Genomic DNA, 20,408 nt, shown 5'->3' with positions numbered 1-20,408 from the left:
GCCCGCTGAGTTACTCCAGAGTTTTGTGTCTCCCGGTGGAAACTTTGTGCCTTGCTCAAAGTCCTGGGCGGGGGGCCCAGCACCATCGAGCAAGGCAACAACAAAATAAAAGCTCGCCAGAATTTATCCAAGGACAGGAAGGATGTTTTTTTTAATTATTACACCAAATAGAAAAGTTACATCAGTGTTCTGACGGTATAAATCATTAAAAAAATCCACATAACACCTGGAAATCCTGGCGCCATTCCAGAGCATCGATCAGCGGCAGTCTATTTGAGCCAATCCGTCAAATATTTTGGCTTGGATTGTATGTTGTCTCTGTGCACATGTCCTGCCTGCCCATGTGTGTGCGTGGTAGCTCTGTTACCTGCGCACGCCGTAAGTGCTACACAGGGACGTCCTTGAGGGAGTGCTTTGGTTTGAAATGGCAGTGCAGAGGAGCTCCTAAACGTACGAGAAGCCCATCGCAAACCGAAAATACCGTACGGGGAAATGTACTCAGTGCGCGCGATCACGTGTCCGGACGCGATTTGCGGCTTCGAAATATCGTAAGTCGGCCCATCGTAAGTCGGGGAACATCTGTAGTATGCATTATACATACATACACATATATACATATTTATATATATCTCATTCATTGAGACGCTTCCAGCGGATTTCAGCCGCGTTTGACGTGCTGGGGTCGGACAAGGTTCGCCCCGTGTTCAAGCGCTGGCCGCGAGAGACCTTCTACTCTGGACCGTGGTGGCGCGAGGCGGGACGCTTCCTCGTGCATCTTGACCCCACTCGTATAACCTGCACCAGGCAGGCCACGATCATGGGGTCCGCTAACTCTCTCCGTCTCTGAGAAGCTCTGAATGCCCGGACTGTTCCGCCCCTTCCCTCCCCCCCGTTCCCCCCCCCCCCCCCCCCGCCCCCCCGAGACGTCCCGATCCCAGCGAGCCGCCACCAAGTGCACCCGTCCTCTCCCGTAAAAACTCCACGCGCGGCAGGAGAGAACCGCGATCGGAACGACCGTCTATTTACACAACGAGCAGCTCCTACACCTGAGGATGTACCGGCATAGCATCTCCCCAGACAGGGCAGCTGAAGGAGGATGCCGGCAGTCTGTACCTACGCTGGAGGTTCCACCCTTCCTTGCCATCCTTGGAAGGCGTAGGAGGTTCGACACTCTGGACGCACTTTCTACAGATTCGCCGCGGAGTGCGTTTTATCGTGGCGCGCGGCGGGAACAGCTCCGTCCAAGGCCGCAAGACATTGCAGAAGGTTGTGGACGCAGGCCAGACCATCACACACAAACCAACCTCGCCTCCCACCGCCTCCATCTACACCTGCCGCTGCCTCGGTACAACGCGGGTACAACGTTGTTGCATTCAGCAAGTTCAGAAGCCGAGGTACCAAGGTTGTGAGGACGTGCTGGTCTACACCGACCAGCCAAAACATTACGACAACTGACAGGCGAAGTGGATAACATTGATTGTCTTGTTACAATGGCACCTGTCGAGGGGTGGGATATATTAGGCAGCAAGTGAACAGTCAGTTCTTGAAGTTGTCGCGTTGGATGCAGGGGAAATGGGCAGGAGTAAAGACCTGAGCGACTTTGACAAGGGCCAAATTGTTATGGCCAGACGACTGGGTCAGAGCATCTGTGAAACGGCAAGGCTTGTGGGGTGCTCCCAGTCAGCAGTGGTGAGTACCTACCGACCGACAGTGGTCCGAGGAGGGACAAACCACAAACCGGCGACAGACAGGGTGTTGGGCGCCCAAGGCTCATCGATGCGCGAGGGCAACGAAGGCTATCCCGTCTGGTCCGAACCGACAGAAGGTCGACTTTGGCACAAGTCACAGGAAATGTTAATGGTGGTCACAGGAGGAATGTGTCACAATGCACAGGTGGGACTAGTGTAGCTGGGACATGTTGGCCGGCGCGGGCAAGATGGGCCGAAGGGCCTGTTTCCACACTGTCGGTCTATGAACTGCCCAGGCTGGCATCTGTAGATGCCCAGAGTGCACCAGCTCCTGGCATTGGGGATGTGCGTGGTCTCCGCACTCTCGGCATTGTCTCAGATACGGCCGGGTGCCGTTGGTCACTGGCGTTCCTCCTGCAGCTTCTGCGTGGCGTGCTTGATCCGATTCTTCTCCCGGAGGTTGCGTATCCTGGCGTCCCGGTTGGTTATCTCCTCCACGTGGCACTCCGGGAACCATCCTCGCTCTCCGTCTGACAAGCGGATGCCCTCGATCCAGCCTGCGGTCGGAAAGGGAGAAGCCAGTGAGGAACAAATGGCAGCGAGTTGGGTCGACAGTGGGTTGGGAAGGAAATACTGAGCGCGCCGTGATCAAGCCCACTTCTGCCTCGATGTTTAGTTTAGTTTAGAGATACAGCGCGGAAACAGGCCCTTTCGGCCCACCGGGTCCGCGCCGACCAGCGATCCCCGCGCAATAACACTATCCTACACCCACCAGGGACAACTTTTACATTTATACCAAACCAATTAACCTAGAAACCTGCACGTCTTTGGAGTGTGGGAGGAAACCAAAGATCTCAGAGAAAAACCCACGCAGGTCACGGGGAGAACGTACAAACTCCGTACAGACGGCGCCCGTAGTCGGGATCGAACCCGGGTCTCCGGCGCTGCATTCGCCGTAAGGCAGCAACTCTACCGCTGCGCCACCGTGCCGCCCTGTATAATGGTTTTATCTGCAAAGACCGTATCACTGTGACACTATCTCCCAAAAAGCACAACAGCTTGTATGGTTTCCATACATACGTTCTAAGAGTAGAATTAGGCCATTTGGCCCATCCTCCTCATTTCCTTCCCGTTAGGAACGTCCTTTAATTCTGAGGCTGTGCCCTCTGGTCCTAGACTCTCCCACTAGTGGAAACATCCTCTCCACATCTTCTCCATCCAGGCCGCTCACTATTGGGTAAGTTTCAATGAGGTTCCCCCCTATTAAACCTGAAGCTAATTTTGAAGCCGTAGTCTACAAGGACTAATGGTCGGCAACTATCTCACTCCCAAATACGGGACAAGGTGACGTCACCGCCCCGCGCCCCACGTGACCTCGCCCAGCCAGCGGCCACGTGCTCCCGCTCCAACAATGGCGGCCGCCCGGGCCGGGAGGCGGGTTGCTAGGCAACCTCCGTTAGGCGAACGCACAAGGCCCCGCTCCCCGAACGCACTCCGTTAGCCTACAATATCCGGGCCTACAGCGCCCCCCCCCCGGGCCTAATACGGGACAAGGGAGGTATCATACGGGACAAACCAATTTAGCCCAAAATACGGGATGTCCCGGCTAATACGGGACAGTTGGCAACCCTTGACAAGGACGGAGGCAAAGCACCCCTCACCATCTTTAGTTCTTGTTCTCACTACGAGGACGTCTGCCTTCTCCAGGGCCAGCTCATCAGCCTCCTGGGGCTTGTAGGTCTTCACGCACTGAACTTGTGGAGAGTCTGTTTGGAAAATAAAACCATAGCATCGTATTAAGTCTTTCATGCTTTGCACACAGGTTTTTTTGGCGCGAAGGGCCGAATGACCTCCTCCTGCACCGATTGTCTATTGGTTCAATCCTGACTATGGGAGCTGTCTGCACAGGAGCACTACATTAGTCCCACCTGCCCGCACTTGGCCCATATCCCTCCAAGCCTGTCCCATCCATGTACCTGGCTAACTGTTTCTTAAACGTTGGGATAGTCCCAGCCTCAACTACCTCCTCCGGCAGCTCGTTCCATACACCCACCAGCCTCTGTGTGGAAAACGTTACCCCTCAGATTCCTATTAAATCTTTTCCCCCCCCTCACCTTAAACCCATGTCCTCTGGTCCTCGATTCCCCTACTCTGGGCAAGAGACTCTGTGCGTCTACCCGGTCTATTCCTCTCATGATTTTGTACCCTCCTTACTCCAGCATTTTGTGTTGAGGTCAGTCTTGCTCAGCAGCTGAATGTGTCTGGAATGTGGCAGCTCGGCCGCCCCTGGCAACGTGCCCTTCACGAGTCGCAGTCTGCCCGCCCGCCCGCCCGCCCGCCCGCCCGCCCGCCCGCCCGCAATCAGACAAGCCCAGCCCACCGGCACCACACTCTGGCACGGACTACCGACCCCCTGCGGGAATCTCACCGTCCGTCTCCAGCTCCGTCTGCTCCGTCACGCTCTCCCGCTCGGCCAGCAGCATGGCCGTGATCCAGCGCTGCTTCTCGCTCCTGAGGAGAGGGAGGAAGACATCACAACGCACGCCCAACATCAGCCTGGCCTCAGCCTGCCCGGTACCATCAGACCCTGCACTCTGCCTCTCACCCACTGGGCTCAGCCTGGCCTCAGCCTGCCCGGTACCATCAGACCCTGCACTCTGCCCCTCACCCACTGGGCTCAGCCTGGCCTCAGCCTGCACCGGTACCATCAGACCCTGCACTCTGCCCCTCACCCACTGGGCTCAGCCTGGCCTCAGCCTGCACCGGTACCATCAGACCCTGCACTCTGCCCCTCACCCACTGGGCTCAGCCTGGCCTCAGCCTGCACCGGTACCATCAGACCCTGCACTCTGCCTCTCACCCACTGGGCTCAGCCTGGCCTCAGCCTGCACCGGTACCATCAGACCCTGCACTCTGCCCCTCACCCACTGGGCTCAGCCTGGCCTCAGCCTGCCCGGTACCATCAGACCCTGCACTCTGCCCCTCACCCACTGGGCTCAGCCTGGCCTCAGCCTGCCCGGTACCATCAGACCCTGCACTCTGCCCCTCACCCACTGGGCTCAGCCTGGCCTCAGCCTGCCCGGTACCATCAGACCCTGCACTCTGCCCCTCACCCACTGGGCTCAGCCTGGCCTCAGCCTGCCCGGTACCATCAGACCCTGCACTCTGCCTCTCACCCCCTCCTGCACTGGGGCACCGTGTACACGGGCCTACGGTGCGTACACCCTCCCTGTACATGATCAACACTGGACCCGTGCACTGGACCCGTGCACTGGACATCAACACCACTGGACATCAACACCACTGGGTCAGTGCACTGGATATCAACACCACTGGGTCAGTGGACTCTGGACATCAACACCACTGGACATCGACACCACTGGACATTGACCCCACTGGATATGTGGACTGGACATTAACCTGCATTTGGCCCATGTCCATCTCAACCTATCCTATCCATGTGCCTGTCCAAATGTGCCTTCTCAAACATCAACCATGTTTTTAATGCTCTGCTCTTTACAGGGTGGGATGGGTTTATCTCCCATGGTCACGCTGCAACTGGGCACAGTGCAGGTTGGCTGACGGCCGTCGACCTGTCCCTGTGGCGGGCGGCCATGTTGCTGCCCGTTGAGCTGGCAGACCGAGGCGGGAGAGTTGGCCCGCGGAGATCGGTGACGTCTGCTGCCACCTGATGGTCGTCTGGGGATGTGCAGGGGAGAGCTGGTGGGTTAACGACTCAATCTGTAGACATCCGCTGGCACGGATTCCCAGGGACATCAATCCCTCCGCATCCTCACCTCTGCCAGTCTCAACGGCACGGGTTTAGTTTCGTTTGGTTTACAGATGCAGCGCAGAAACAGGTCACTTTGGCCCACCGGGCCCGCGCCGACCAGCAATGCCCACACTCTAACACCACCCTACACACACTGGGGACAATTTACAATGATACCAAACCAATTAACCTACAAACCTGGGTACACACAAAATGCTGGAGTAACTCAGCGGGTCAGGCAGCATCTTGGGCGACGTTTCAGGTCGAGACCCTTCTTCAGACCGCGATCTCACCCATTCCTTCTCTCAAGAGATGCTGCCTGACCTGTTGAGTTACTCCAGCATTTTGTGATACCTTCGATTTGTACCGGCTTCTGCAGTCATTGTCCTAGACTGACTTGGCAGCCATCTTTAGTTTAGGTTAGAGATACAGCGCGGAAACAGGCCCTTTCGGCCCACCGTGTCCGCGCCGACCAGCAATCCCCGCACACTAACACTATCCTACACCCACCAGGGACAAGTTTTACATTTACCAAGCCAATTAACCTACTGGCAAAGAACCTATTGGCAATGAGTTCCACAGATTCACTGCCCTCTGACTAAAGACATTCCTCCTCATCTCCTTCCTAAAGGAACGTCCTTTAATTCTGAGGCTGTGCCCTCTGGTCCTGGACTCTCCCACTGGTGGAAGCATCCTCTCCACATCCACTCTATCTGGGCCTCTCACTATCGGGTGGGTTTGACTGGGGTTGCCCATGGCTGGCTGGCTGGCTGGCCGGCTGGCTGGCCGGCTGGCCGGCTGGCTGGCTGACTGGCTGGCTGGACACTCACTCGGTGCGGGCTCTTAACAGGATCTGCTGCTTGGCGTGTTGTTGCCCCAGGAGCTGCAGGTGGAACACGTGGCCCGGGATACCGTGCACTTTCATGTTCAGGTCCTTCGGCCTCAGCTCATCACTCTTGGCGTGGACGAACACGGCAAACTTGTCCGCGCTGTGGGGAGCAAAGGCAAACGGTCAGTGGTTCACAGTATCACACATACACACACACACACACACACACACATGCTCACACACACACAGCCATGCTCACACACACACACACACACACACACATACACATGCTCACACACACACAGCCACGCTCACACACACACACATGCTCACACACACACAGCCACGCTCACACACACACATACACACACACACACACAGCCATGCTCACACACACACACACTCACACACACTCACACACTCGCACACACGCACACACACACCCCCACACACACACACACACACACACACTCGCACACACTCACACACTCACACTCACATATGCTCACACACACACACACACACACACACTCACACACACACACACACACGTTATCACTGAGGGCGTCACGGTGGCGCGGCGGTAGAGTTGCTGCCTCACAGCGCCGGAGACCTGGGTTCCATCCTGACTACGGGCGCCGTCTGTACGGAGTTTGTACCTTCTCCCCGTGACCTGCGTGGGTTTTCTCCGGGTTCTCCGGTTTCCTCCCACACTCCAAAGATGTGCAGGTTTGTAGGTTAATGGGCTTGGTGTAAATGTAACAATTGTCCCTAGTGTGTGTAGGATAGTGTTAGTGTGCGGGGATCGCTGGTCGGCGCGGACCCGGTGGGCCGAAGGGCCAGTTTCCACGCTGTATCTCTAAACTAAACTAAACTAAACTAAAGGAGGGATCTCTTTCGCCAGAGGGCGGTGAATCTGTGGAACTCATTGCCACAGACGGCTGTGGAGGTCAGGTCAGTGGATATTTTTAAAGGCAGAGATAGACAGATTGGTGATCAGTGCAGGTGTCAGAGGTTATAGGGAGAAGGCAGGAGAATGGGACTGAGAGGGAGAGATAGAACAGCCATGATGGAATGGTGCAGTAGGTTTGATGGGCCGAGTGGCCTAATTCTGCTCCTATCACTTATGAATTCATGAACGATCACGGCACACATGGCCTCATCTATCTCATCCCTTGCACTGAAGGTCAGTAACACATGGAATAGTCGGGGACAAAGACACACAATCTTGCAGGTCAAGGATGGGTGACATTTCAGACTTCCTGACCCAAAACATCAGCCATCCTTTTTCTCCGGAGATACTGCCTGACCTGCTGAGTTTAGTGTAGTTTAGTTCAGAGATACAGTGCGGAAACAGGCCCTTCGGCCCACCGAGTCCGCGCCGCCCAGCGATCCCCGCACACTAACACTATCCTACACACACTGGGGACAATTTACATTCATACCAAGCCAATTAACCTACAAACCTGTACGTCTTTGGAGTGTGGGAGGAAACCGGAGATCCCAGAGAAAACCCACACAGGTCACAGGGGAGAACGTACAAACTCCGTACAGACAGCGCCCGTGGTCGGGATCAAACCCGGGTCTCTGGCGCTGTGAGGCAGCAACTCTACCGCTGCGCTCTAGTACCCCTAGTGCGGGTGTCAGGGGTTATGGGGAGAAGGCAGGAGAATGGGGTTGAGAGGGAGAGAGAGATCAGCCATGATTGAATGGCGGACTAGACTTGATGGGCCGAATGGCCCAATTCTGCTCCGAGTATTTCTGAACATGATCTCTCCGTGACCTCTGGGTTTGGGCCATGCCGCTATTAATTAGTCTCCTGGATTAATTGGCTCCTGCTGCTTTTGATTCTGGAAAGTTCCAGCCTGGCGATCTTGTAGCAGCCTCTTTCCCATGGTAAATAAACGCGGCCTCCTGAACTTTGGCCTTTGACGTTCCCGCAAGCTGTGACGTTCAGCTCGAAGAGGAGACAGAATTAGGGAATGATCTCTGGGATTGTAGAGACGGGAAGGTCAGACACAGAGGGGCCAGGGTGAGATGTAGTTCCAAGCAGACCTGCGACATCTGTTTGTATTACTACTTCAATAAACGACTAATTAAACTGAAACATCTTGAAGGTATCACAAAATGCTGGCGTAACTCAGCGGGTCAGGCAGCATCTCAGGAGAGAAGGAATGGGTGACGTTTCGGAATAGCGAAGTTCAGAACTTTGATTCAGAGCTTACAACGGCCTGTTTCCGAGAGGCAGGAAACATGTTCCCAATGTTGGGGGAGTCCAGAACCAGGGGCCACAGTTTAAGAATAAGGGGTCGGCCATTTAGAACGGAGATGAGGAAAAACCTTTTCAGTCAGAGAGTTGTAAATCTGTGGAATTCTCTGCCTCAGAAGGCAGTGGAGGCCAATTCTCTGAATACATTCAAGAGAGAGCTAGATAGAGCTCTTAAGGATAGCGGAGTCAGGGGGTATGGGGAGAAGGCAGGAACGGGGTACTGATTGAGAATGATCAGCCATGATCACATTGAATGGCGGTGCGTGCTGGCTCGAAGGGCCGAATGGCCTCCTCCTGCACCTATTGTCTATTGTCTATTTCTGCATACCTTTCATTCATTGTTCTTAATCTCTCCACATCACCGTCTATATCTCTCGTTTCCCCAATCCCTAACCAGTCTGAAGAAGGGTCTCGACCCGAAACGTCACCCATTCCTTCTCTCCAGAGATGCTGCCTGACCCGCTGAGTTACTCCAGCGTTGTGTGATACCTTCGACTTGAACTTCAGCAGATCTTGAAGATCTCTCTGGTGTTGGCTTGCGTCAAGGTCGGCCGGTTCCACCCTCCATGAAGTGCTGGCAGGCGGGGAGGGCATCAGCGGGATGGGACCGAAGTTGCCTCTACACAAAGGGCAGGGCAAACGGAAACGCCACTTACTCCTTCTTTCGGGAGAGCAGCAGGCAGTCGTTGAAGAGGTGCAGGTAGATGGGCCTGTTGGACAGCTTGAACTTGGAGCTGGCTGTGTTGTTGGTCTGAGAGTGGACCTCCGTCAGCTCGCCGTGTTTCACCAACCAGCGCGACTGGGAGATTAGCGGGAAGATCTGCATGGGGAGGGGGGGGGGAGAGAGGGAGAGAGAGGGGGAGAGAGGGGGAGAGAGGGGGAGAGAGCGGGAGAGAGGGGGAGAGAGGGGGAGAGAGAGGGGGAGAGAGAGAGGGGGAGTGGGGGAGAGGGGGAGAGAGAGAGGGGGAGAGAGAGAGGGGGAGTGGGGGGGGAGAGAGAGAGAGGGGGAGTGGGGGAGAGAGAGTGGGGGAGAGAGAGGGGGAGAGAGAGGGGGAGAGAGAGAGGGGGAGAGAGAGGGAGAGAGAGAGGGGGGGAGGAGGAGAGAGAGATGGGGAGAGAGGGGGAGAGAGAGAGGGGGAGAGAGAGAGGGGGAGGGGAGAGAGAGAGAGGGGGGGGGGAGAGGGGGAGAGAGGGAGGGAGAGATAAGGCCACCAAGTTCAGTCATCCACAACTCCAAAGTTAGGTTTCGCTTTTCAGTTTAGTTTAGAAATACAGGGCTGAAACAGGCCCTTCGGCCCACCAAGTCCGCGCCGACCAGAGATCCTCGCACACTAACACTATCCTACACACACTAGGGACAATGTTTACATTTACCCAGCCAATTTACCGACAAACCTGTACGTCTTTGGAGTGTGGGAGGAAACCGAAGATCTCGGAGAAAACCCACGCAGGTCACGGGGAGAACGTACAAACTCCGTACAGACGGCGCCCGTAGTCGGGATGGAACCCGGGTCTCCGGAGCTGCATTCGCTGTAAGGCGGCAACTCTACCGCTGCGCCACCGTGCCGTCTGCTTGCTGCCAATGGACGGCTCGATTGTAATCATGTGTTGTCTTTCCGCTGACTGGTTAGCACGCAATGAAGGTAGCTCGGTACACGTGACAATAAACTAGACTCAAACTCAAGTACGTCTATGTGGACCAATACTCTCTTGGATTTCTAGAGGTGTGCAGTAGAGAACATACAGACTGGTTGTAGACACAAGAAGCTGCAGTATTTAAACCAGCATCTGCAGTTCCTTCCTGCACATGCTGGCTGGAAGAAGGAATGGGCGACGTTTCGGGTCGAGACCCTTCCTCAGACTGGTCTGATACTGAAGAAGGGTCTCGACCCGAAACGTCACCCATCCCTTCCCTCCCGAGATGCTGCCTGTCCCGCTGAGTTACTCCACCCCTTAAGGGGTTGGACAGGCTAGATGCAGGAAGATTGTTCCCGATGTTGGGGAAGTCCAGAACAAGGGGTCAGAGTTTAAGGATAAGGGGGAAGTCTTTTAGGACCGAGATGAGAAAGTTTTTTTTTCCACACAGAGAGTGGTGAATCTGTGGAATTCTCTGCCACAGAAGGTAGTTGAGGCCAGTTCATTGACTATATTTAAGAGGGAGTTAGATGTGGCCCTTGTGGCTAAAGGGATCAGGGGGTATGGAGAAAAGGCAGGTACGGGATACTGAGTTGGATGATCAGCCATGATCATATTGAATGGCGGTGCGTACAGGCTCGAAGGGCCGAATGGCCTACTCCTGCACCTATGTTTCTATGTTTCTATGTTTCTATGTGTCTACCTTCGTATTTAGACCAGCAAATCTGCAGTTTTCTTTTCCTGACAGTAAAACACTCTCGATCTCTCCGGCCCCCTCCCACCTCCCCCCTTGTTCTTTCCCCACAGCAAAGCTGAACAGCCGGATCTACGGGGCAGGTGTGTGACACTCACCTTCCTCTCAAAATGGAACTTGTTGTTGAGGTGGATGAGTTCCTCGGTCCTCTTCATCGACTGGACACTGGAGTTACATTCCCGTGTGAGCTGGGAGAGCGGGGAAGACCAGAGAGTTATTGTGTTTCCAGCAATCTCTCTCTGGTAGAATCGGCTCAGGCTTGACTGAACAGTGCAGCACAGGAGCAGGCCCTGCGGCCCACTACGACCGTGCCCTACAAATGGCCAAGCTTAGCTTAGAGATTCAGCGCAGAGAGAGGGGGAGAGATAAGACCACCAGAGCCCAGTCATCCACAACTCCAAACTTAGGCTTCGTTTTTCAGTTTAGTTTTAGGGATGCAGAGTGGAAACAGGCCCTTCGGCCCACCGAGTCCGTGCCGACCAGCGATCCCTGCTCACTAACACCACAGGCAACCTACAGTTACACCACAGTTACACCAAGCCAATCAACCTACCAATTTACAGTTACACCAAGCCAATCAAACCTGTACGTCTTTGGAGTGCGGGAGGAAACCGAAGGTCCCGGATAAAAACCCACGCAGGTCACGGGGAGAGCGTACAAACTCCGTACGGACAGCACCCGTGGTCGGGATGGAACCCGGGTCTCTGGCGCTGCAAGCGCTGTAGTGCGGCAACTCTACCGCTGCGCCACCGTGCCGCCCTTTTTAAGATTAAACCAATCTCTTCCTGCACAGGATCCATATCCCTCCGTTCCTTGCATGTCCATGCGCCCATTAAAAAGCCTCTCATTTGTCACCATCTTTTCTGCCTCCACCACCCACCGTGGCAGCACGTTCCGGACACCCACCCCCCCCCTGGCAACACGTTCCGGACACCCACCCCACCCTGGCAACACGTTCCGGACACCCAGGCAACAAAACAGCACACCTCCTTCAAACATTGGCCCTCTCACCTCAAAGCTACGTCCTCCAGCCCGTGAGTTTCCCCGCTGAGGGGGAAGGTTCTGACCGTCGGCCCTCTGCTATCGGGTCTCTCCTGGGGCTCACGTTGTCGACCTCCCCATGGTGAGCCCTGCCCAACAGGCCCCAGTCAGGCGATCGACAACAAACAGAGGCAGCAGAAGCAGAAGCAGAAGCAGCTTCATAACTGCTGCTGCCTCAAACGCAAGAAGAAGAAGGTGGTCTCCCCCTGGCCTCTGACCCTCCAGAGAAAACAACCCAGGTTTGTCCAACCTCTCCTTGTGGCTAAAACCCTCTAATCCAGGCAGCATTCCAGCAAACATAGAAATACAGAAACATAGCTGCAGGAGGAGGCCATTCGGCCCTTCGAGCCAGCACCGCCATTCATTGTGATCATGGCTGATCGTCCGCAATCAGTAACCCGTGCCTGCCTTCTCCCCATATCCCTTCATTCCGCTAGGCCTAAGAGCTCTATCTAGCTCTCTCTTAAATTCATCCAGTGAATTGCCCTCCACTGCCCTCTGTGGCAGAGAATTCCACAAATCCACAACTCTCTGCGTAAAAAAGTTTTTTTCTCACCTCAGTTTTAAATGGCCCCCCCTTTATTCTTAGACTACGCGGCCCCTGGTTCTGGACTCCCCCAACATTGCGAACATGTTTCCTGCCTCTAACGCGTCTAACCCCTTAATAATCTTATATGTTTCGATAAGATCCCCTCTCATCCTTCTAAATTCCAGTGTATACAAGCCTAGTCGCTCCAGTCTTTCAACATACGACAGTCCCGCCATCCCGGGAATCAACCTAGTAAACCCACGCAGGTCACGGGGGAACGTATAAACTCCGTACAGACAGCGCTGTAGTCGGGATGGACCCCGGGTCTCCGGCGCTGCATTCGCTGTGAGGCGGCAACTCTACCGACGCGCCAACGCGCCACTCTGTCTTCTTGCTCCTTAGATACTTTGTTACTCTGAATAAAGTTTATTTTTGGAAAAAGAGGTTCACCTTCTTGAGTTTATCGCAGGCCTTGGTGGCTGATTCCTCGTCCTGGGATCCCTGCTTGGTCCGCTTCAGTATATTCTGCAATACAAAGGGCGCACTCTGTCTGTGTGGGAAGGAACTGCAGGCGCTGGTTTAAAGCGAAGATAGACTCAAAAATGCTGGCATAACTCAGCGGGACAGGCAGCATCTCTGGAGAGAAGCAATGGGTGAGGTTTTGATCGCTGGTCGGCGCGGACTCGGTGGGCTGAAGGGCGCTGTGTTTCTGCACTGTATCTCCAAAGTAAACTAAACTAAACCAAAGAACTGTGCAACCCATCCCTTCTCTCCGGAGATGCTGCCTGTCCCGCTGAGTTACTCCAGCGTTTTGTGTCTATCTTCGGTGCAACTCTGTTATCGTTCACTGGCTGGTTCAGTGATCCTAAGGCAAGCACAGACAAATTATAGACAATAGACAATAGGTGCAGGAGGAGGCCATTCGGCCCTTCGAGCCAGTACCCCCCCATTCAATGTGACCATGGCTGATCATTCTCAATCAGTACCCCGTTCCTGCCTTCTCCCCATACCCCCTGACTCCGCTATCCTTAAGAGCTCTATCCAGCTCTCTCTTGAATGCATTCAGAGAATTGGCCTCCACTGCCCTCTGAGGCAGAGAATTCCACAGATTTACAACTCCCTGACTGAAAAAGTTTTTCCTCATCTCCGTTCTAAATGGCCGACCCCTTATTCTTAAACTGTGGCCCCTGGTTCTGGACTCCCCCAACATTGGGAACATGTTTCCTGCCTCGAACGTGTCCAACCCCTTAATAATCTTATACGTTTCGATAAGATCCCCTCTCATCCTTCTAAATTCCAGTGTATACAAGCCTAGTCGCTCCAGTCTTTCAACATACGACAGTCCCGCCATTCCGGGAATTAACCTAGTAAACCTACGCTGCACGCCCTCAATAGCAAGAATTAAATTAAAGGCGGAAAGTGCATGAAACACTCAGCAGGTCAGGCGTGGAGAGATGGGCCTTTCAGGTCCATGTGTGGGAAGGAACTGCAGGGGCTGGTTTGCCCCAAAGATGGACACAAAATGCTGGAGTAACTCAGCGGGACAGGCAGCATCTCTGGAGAGAAGGAATGGGGGAGTCCTTCTTGAGAGGGTCCACCTTGCTTCTGGTAGTTCCCAGCGTGTTTTTTTTCTCTCTGGGTAATTTCAGATTTTATCCATCAACTATCTAAACCTGCTTCAGGTGCATGTTTTGTTCTTCACCAGCCTTTCCAACCACTCACTTCCAGCACTTTCAGCCTCCGTTCCCTCCTACACTGGTCCTGACCTGACACGTCTCCCGTCAATTCCCTCCACAGATGCTGCCCGACTATAGATTTTAGAGACCACAGCACAGAAACAGGCCCTTCGGCCCACCGAGTCCGCGCCGACCAGCGATCCCCGCACATTAACACTATCCTACACACACGCTGGGGACAATTTATACCAAGCCTATTCCCTAGCGATTGAGGCCCTCTGAGGGGGCGCTGTGAACTGTTTATGTACGTGCTGTTATGTTTGTGTGCCATTGTATGTTCGTTTCTTAGTACCTGCACTGATGTACAGCACTTTGGTCAACGTGAGTTGTTTTTAAATGTGCTGTACAAATAAAATTGACTTGGCTTGACTTGAAGCCAATTAACCGACACGTCTTTGGAGTGTGGGAGGAAACCGGAGATCTCGGAGAAAACCCACGCAGGTCACGGGGAGAACGTACAAACTCCGTACAGACGGCACCCGTAGTCGGGATGGAACCCGGGTCTCTGGCGCTGTGAGGCAGCAACTCTACCGCCGCGCCACCGTGCAGCACCAAGTTCCAAGTTGAGGTCCTTCAAAGACCCAGCAGGGGGTGGATGGGACAAACGGCCTCCCAAGTGGAGACCAAGCGGAGTGGTTGTGGAGTGAGCACGAGGGGTGATGCACAGAGGGGGGGTGGGGGGGGTGGGATTTGTCACGCTGCCTTTACCTCCACCAACATCTTCAGTCGCATTATCCTCTGGAAGGGCAGGATTAGAAACGAGGCGAGAGGCAGCCGCTGGCAGATGGGATCCTCCTCCAGCTTGGCCAGGATACCTGGGAACCTGGGATTCTCCTGCCTGCAATTGCCATCCAAAGAACAACTGTGTCATCAAGTCCACGCACATCTGAAAGCAAACGTGCACACCCAGAGCCCAGGGAGATTTAATGGATGGACATCAAGACCAGGAACCCCACCTGATATCCCCTCTGACCCGTCTGTGGCCGATGTAGCTTAGTTCTACTGCATGGAAAACAGGCCCTTCGGCCCTCCCTGTCCGTGCCGACCATCGATCATCCATTCACCCCAGTTCCACATCATCCTACTTTCCCATCCACTCCCTGCACACGAGGGGCCAGTTTACAGAGCGTCGATTAACCGACAAACCCGCACGTCTTTGGGATGTGGGAGGAAACCGGAGCACCTGGAGACAACCCACGCAGGTCACGGGGGGAGCGTGCAGACAGCACCTGTAGTCGGTAGTCTGTGGCACAGTGAGCTGCGCCACCGTGCCGTTCAGTAGCTTCCACCATGGATTGTGTCCACAAGCTCAACACTATCAGACCAAGCCTGTTTATCACACGGGTAATTATCCATCGAACGGCCCTGATCTCCATTGTGGCACGTGCATCATTATAGACCGTGGTGCTGCTTCACACAGTGATGGGTAGGGTCGACAACTGTCCCGTATTAGCCGGGACACCCCGTATATTGGGCCAAATTGGTTTATCCCGTACGGGACCGCCCTTGTCCCGTATTAGGCCCAGGGGGCGCTGTAGGCCCGGACACTGTAGGCCCAGACAATGTAGGCCCAATCACTGTAGGCCCGGGCACTGTAGGCCCGGACACTGTAGGCCCGGACACTGTAGGCCCGGACAGTGTAGGCCCGGACAGTGTAGGCTCGGACAGTGTAGGTCCGGACAGTGTAGGCCCGGACACTGTAGTCCCGGACAGTGTAGGCCCGGACACTGTAGGCCCGGACACTGTAGACCCGGACACTGTAGGCCCGGACACTGTAGGCCCGGACAGTGTACGCTCGGATACTGTAGGCCCAAACAGTGTTGGCCCGGAGGCCCAGGCACTGCCTAACGGAGGCTGCGTAGCAACCTGCCTCCCGGACCGGGCGGCCACCATTGGTGGAGCGGGAGCACGTGGCCGCTGGCTGGGTGAGGTCACGTGGGGTGCGGGGGGGATGACGTCACATATTGTCCCTTATTTGGGAGTGAGGAAGTTGGCGCCCCCTAGTGATGGAGCCCATTCTAACCCAGTGGCTGTGTGTGTGTGTATGTGTGTGTGCAGTGTCGACACGTACAGTAGCCGCTGGTAGGTCTGCTCCTGGTAGGCCTGGTTGGTGACGTACGGCAGGTAGACTCTCCTGAAGGCAGGGCAGTGGGCCAGCACAATGTCACACACGTCAAAGTTCAGGATGTCCTTCAACAGCCGCTCCTCCAGTTGCTGCAGGAACCTGGGGGGGCAACAGCAGGAAAACACCTCTGAACTGGGTCCAGCTTGGTCCAGGAAGGAACTGCAGATGCTAAAGACAGACACAAAGTGCTGGAGTAACTCAGCGGGGCTGGAGAATAAGGAGGGGTGACATTCCGGCTCTGTAGAAAGGTTCCAACCCAAATCGTCAGCCGTCCTTTTTCTCCAGAGATGCTGCCTGACCCACTGAGTTACTCCAGCACTCTGTACCTGTCTTCAGTTTCGTTTAATTTTGTTTAGTTTGGTTTATTTTACTTTACTTTTGGTTTGGTTTAGTTTAAATTAGTTTAGTTTAGTTTAGTTTTGAAATACACACACACATAGATACACACACACACACACAAAGACATATATGTATATGTAGATATATGTATATCTATGTATATATAAGAAAATAACTGCAGATGCTGGTACAAATCGAAGGTATTTATTCACAAAATGCTGGAGTAACTCAGCGGGTCAGGCAGCATCACAGGAGAGAAGGAATGGGTGACGTTTCGGGTCGAGACCCTTCTTCAGAAAAAGGGTCTCGACCTGAAACGTCACCCATTCCTTCTCTCCTGAGCTGCTGCCCGACCCGCTGAGTTACTCCAGCATTTTGTGTCAACCTTCGATTTGAACCAGCACCTGCAGTTATTTTCCTATATATATATGTGTGTGTGTGTGTGTGTGTGTGTGTGTGTGTGTGTGTGTGTGTGTGTGTGTGTGTGTGTGTGTGTGTGTGTGTGTGTGTGTGTGTGTGTGTATACACAGTATTATATATAGGTACCCGCACATTTACACATTTATAGAAATATAAATGCACCTAGACACCCACATATATAAATGTATATATGTATATACACACATACACACAGACACACACACACACACACACACACGCATACACACTCACACACACACAGACACACACACACACACACACATATACACACACATACACACACGCATACACACTCACACACACACAGACACACACACACACACACACATATACACACACATACACACACACATACATATGCACACACATACACACACACACACACACACACACACACACACACACACACTTACACACACACAGACACACACACACACACACACACACACACACGGAGACACACACACACACACACACTCACACACAAACAAACACTCACACACACACATAATTGGCATCAGGGATGTCCAGTCCACCTCACTCAGCCACCCTGGGGTCAGGTGTACCCTCTCTTTTGTCCACAGAGGGGTGAGTAGCAGCTGCAGGTAGGAGTCCACCTACTGAAGGATGCACTATCCTCTTTCACCATGGGTCCTATTCCCACGGTGGCCGTGTCAGCTTTCTCCGGCCCTCTCCCTCTGACAGGTGCAGTACTTACCTCTCACTGACTTCCCGGACTTCCGGCAGCTTTGAGAACAGCCACTGCTTTTCCTGGGCATTGAGACATTCCTGGAGCTCCCTGGAATTCTGGAAGTGTTCGACGGTGATGGTGAGACTGTGAAGATAGGATCCTTCCGAGGTGACCAGCTCAAACTTGGCCTGATAGAAACAAGAGACCTCACTGTAGGGTGGCCAACCGTCCCATGTTAGCTGGGACATCCCGTATTTTGGGCTAAATTAGTTTGTGCCGGTACGGGACCGTCCTTGTCCTGTATTAGTAGGGTTGCCAACTTCATCGCTCCCAAATAAGGGACAAAGGGTGACGTCGCCGCCCCGCGCCCCACGTGAACTCACCCAGCCAGCGCCCACGTGCTCCCGCTCCACCAATGGCGGCCGGAGGTTGCGTAACAACCCACCTCCCGGCCCAAGCGGCCGCCATTGGTGGAGCGGGAGCACGTGGCCGCTGGCTGGGTGAGGTCACGTGGGGCGCGGGGCGGTGACCTGTATTTGGGAGTAAGGAAGTTGGTAACCCTACGCGAGTTACTATAGGCCCGGACGCTGTAGGCCCGGACGCAGTAGGCCCGGACGCTGTAGGCCCGGCCGTCCTAGGCCCGGACACTGTAGGTCCGGACATTCTAGGCCCAGAGGCCTGGGCGCCGCCTAACAGAGGTCGCGTAGCAACCTGCCTCCCGGCCCGGGCGGCCGCCATTGGTGGAGCGGGAGCACGTGGCCGCTGGCTGGGTGAGGTCACGTGGGGGCGCGGGGCGGTGACGTCACCCTTTGTCCCGTATTTGGGAGGGTGGAAGTTGGCGACACCTGGGTGCCACGTCTGTGTGCGTGCCCCCCCCACGCCCCCTCACCTCCTGCAGCTTCCTCCTCTCGTTGCCCATCCTGTCCAGTAGCCCGCTCCTCCTCACGTCGGGTATGTCCTGCCACAGGGCGAAGGCGTTGCCTCGGGCCGCCCGCTGGGACCACAGGTTCAGCGGCAGCGAGCCGGTCTTGCTGTGGACCAGGACGTCGTCGTCCTCGATCACCGTGTCAGCCCGCTTCTGCCGCTGGATCTCCCGGTCGCTCGCCACGTTACTGTACTCCTGGTACAGGATCGCTGAGTTGAATTGAATTGAATAAGTTTTATCGGCCAAGTACGTACACAGACAAGGAACGTGCCTCGGTGCTCCGCTCACAAGCAACGAGAAATATGGACCGTGATGTAGAGAGACATAGAGGAATGAAAGATACGCAAAAAAGTAACGACGGTGAAGGGAGCAGGCCAATGTTAGCTGTGGGCACGGTGAAAACGAGTCACAGACAATGAGACTCAGCGAGCCGACTCTGAAGCCAGCACGTCAACTTGGCTGGGGGAGGGACAGGGAGAGAGGGGATGCAAGGGCTACTTGAAGTTGGAGAAGTCAATGTTCATAACGCTGGGGTGTAAGCTGCCCAAGCGAAATATAAGGTGCTGTTCCTCCAATTTGCTTTTTTTTTAGTATGGCTGTATTTTTTAGGAAAGCTCTTCAGCGGGTAGTCCATCGAGCTCAGAGGACCATCGGAACACAGCTACCATCCTTGGAGGGCATCTACAACACACGATGCCTTAGAAAAGCCACCAGCATCCACAAAGACTCCTCACACCCCTGCAACAGTCTGTTCGAACTTCTACCATCGGGCAGACGATACAAGGCCTTCTACGCCCACACCTCCAGACTCAGGAACAGCTTCATCCCCAGGGCCATAGCTGCTATGAACCGGTCCTGCTGAGCCGGATGGTCACATCGCACAGTGAACCGGCACAGATCTACTTGCACTTTATTCTGTTTTAAAACTGTTCTAATTTGTTTCATTGGGTTGTTTAAATTAATACTGACTAGCTAATTAATTTATTGCAGTGAATGGAAGGCACATTCCCAATCTCGTTGTACCCCTGTACAATGACAATAAAGATATATTGTATTGTAAATCTTAATTGGTACACGTGACAATAAACTGCCCTTGAAACCTTGACATTTTAAAATGCTACTACTGTGTTTGGCAAATCATTCAGTGATGAAGGCCAAAAAGCCTGCCAGCATCTGCTGCCATAACTCCCGGTGGAAGCAAGATGGCGTAAGGGAGCCACTGGCCACGAATGGAACCGGAACACAGGCCGTCTGGAGTATTGCGTGTAGTTCTGGTCGCCACACTCCACTAACGATGTTTGGAGAGAGTACTAAAGTGGTTTACAAGCATGCTGCCTGGACTAGGGGGTTCAGCTATAAGGAGAGGTTGGAAAACATTTGGAGCGTCAGAGGTTGAGGGCTAGGGTCACCAACTGTCCCGTATTAGCCGGGACATCTCGTATTTTGGGCTGAATTAGTTTGTCCCGTACGGGACCGCGTTTGTCCCATATTAGGCCCGGGGGGCGCTGTAGGCCCGGACACTGTAGGCCCAGACACTATAGGCCCAGACGCTATAGGCCCGGACGCTGTAGGCCCGGACAGTGAAGGTCCGGACGGTGTAGGCCCGGACGGTGTAGGCCCGGACACTATAGGTC

The 20,408-nt window shown here is 54.4% G+C and overlaps 1 protein-coding gene across 1 annotated transcript in view; it reads right to left on the bottom strand.

Moving 5' to 3' along the window:
- Positions 1 to 940: 940 nt before the first annotated feature.
- Positions 941 to 20,408, bottom strand: part of arhgef19 (Rho guanine nucleotide exchange factor (GEF) 19) — a 76,126-nt gene continuing 56,658 nt past the window's right edge. The window contains exons 6-16 of the mRNA XM_078425049.1: positions 18,739 to 18,983; positions 17,877 to 18,037; positions 16,325 to 16,477; positions 14,962 to 15,091; positions 12,968 to 13,042; positions 11,046 to 11,135; positions 9,215 to 9,378; positions 6,291 to 6,449; positions 4,117 to 4,199; positions 3,350 to 3,454; positions 941 to 2,245 (exon numbers count right to left, since the gene is read on the bottom strand). Coding sequence (XP_078281175.1) covers positions 2,088 to 2,245; positions 3,350 to 3,454; positions 4,117 to 4,199; positions 6,291 to 6,449; positions 9,215 to 9,378; positions 11,046 to 11,135; positions 12,968 to 13,042; positions 14,962 to 15,091; positions 16,325 to 16,477; positions 17,877 to 18,037; positions 18,739 to 18,983 — 1,523 coding nt within the window. The 3' untranslated portion in view covers positions 941 to 2,087. The remainder of the gene's footprint in view (positions 2,246 to 3,349; positions 3,455 to 4,116; positions 4,200 to 6,290; positions 6,450 to 9,214; positions 9,379 to 11,045; positions 11,136 to 12,967; positions 13,043 to 14,961; positions 15,092 to 16,324; positions 16,478 to 17,876; positions 18,038 to 18,738; positions 18,984 to 20,408) is intronic.

This window comes from Rhinoraja longicauda, chromosome 30, assembly GCF_053455715.1.
Source record: "Rhinoraja longicauda isolate Sanriku21f chromosome 30, sRhiLon1.1, whole genome shotgun sequence".
NCBI classification, from domain to species: domain Eukaryota; kingdom Metazoa; phylum Chordata; class Chondrichthyes; order Rajiformes; family Arhynchobatidae; genus Rhinoraja; species Rhinoraja longicauda.
Note: the sequence above shows the minus strand (reverse complement) of the source record. Positions and strands in the feature narration are given on the sequence as shown.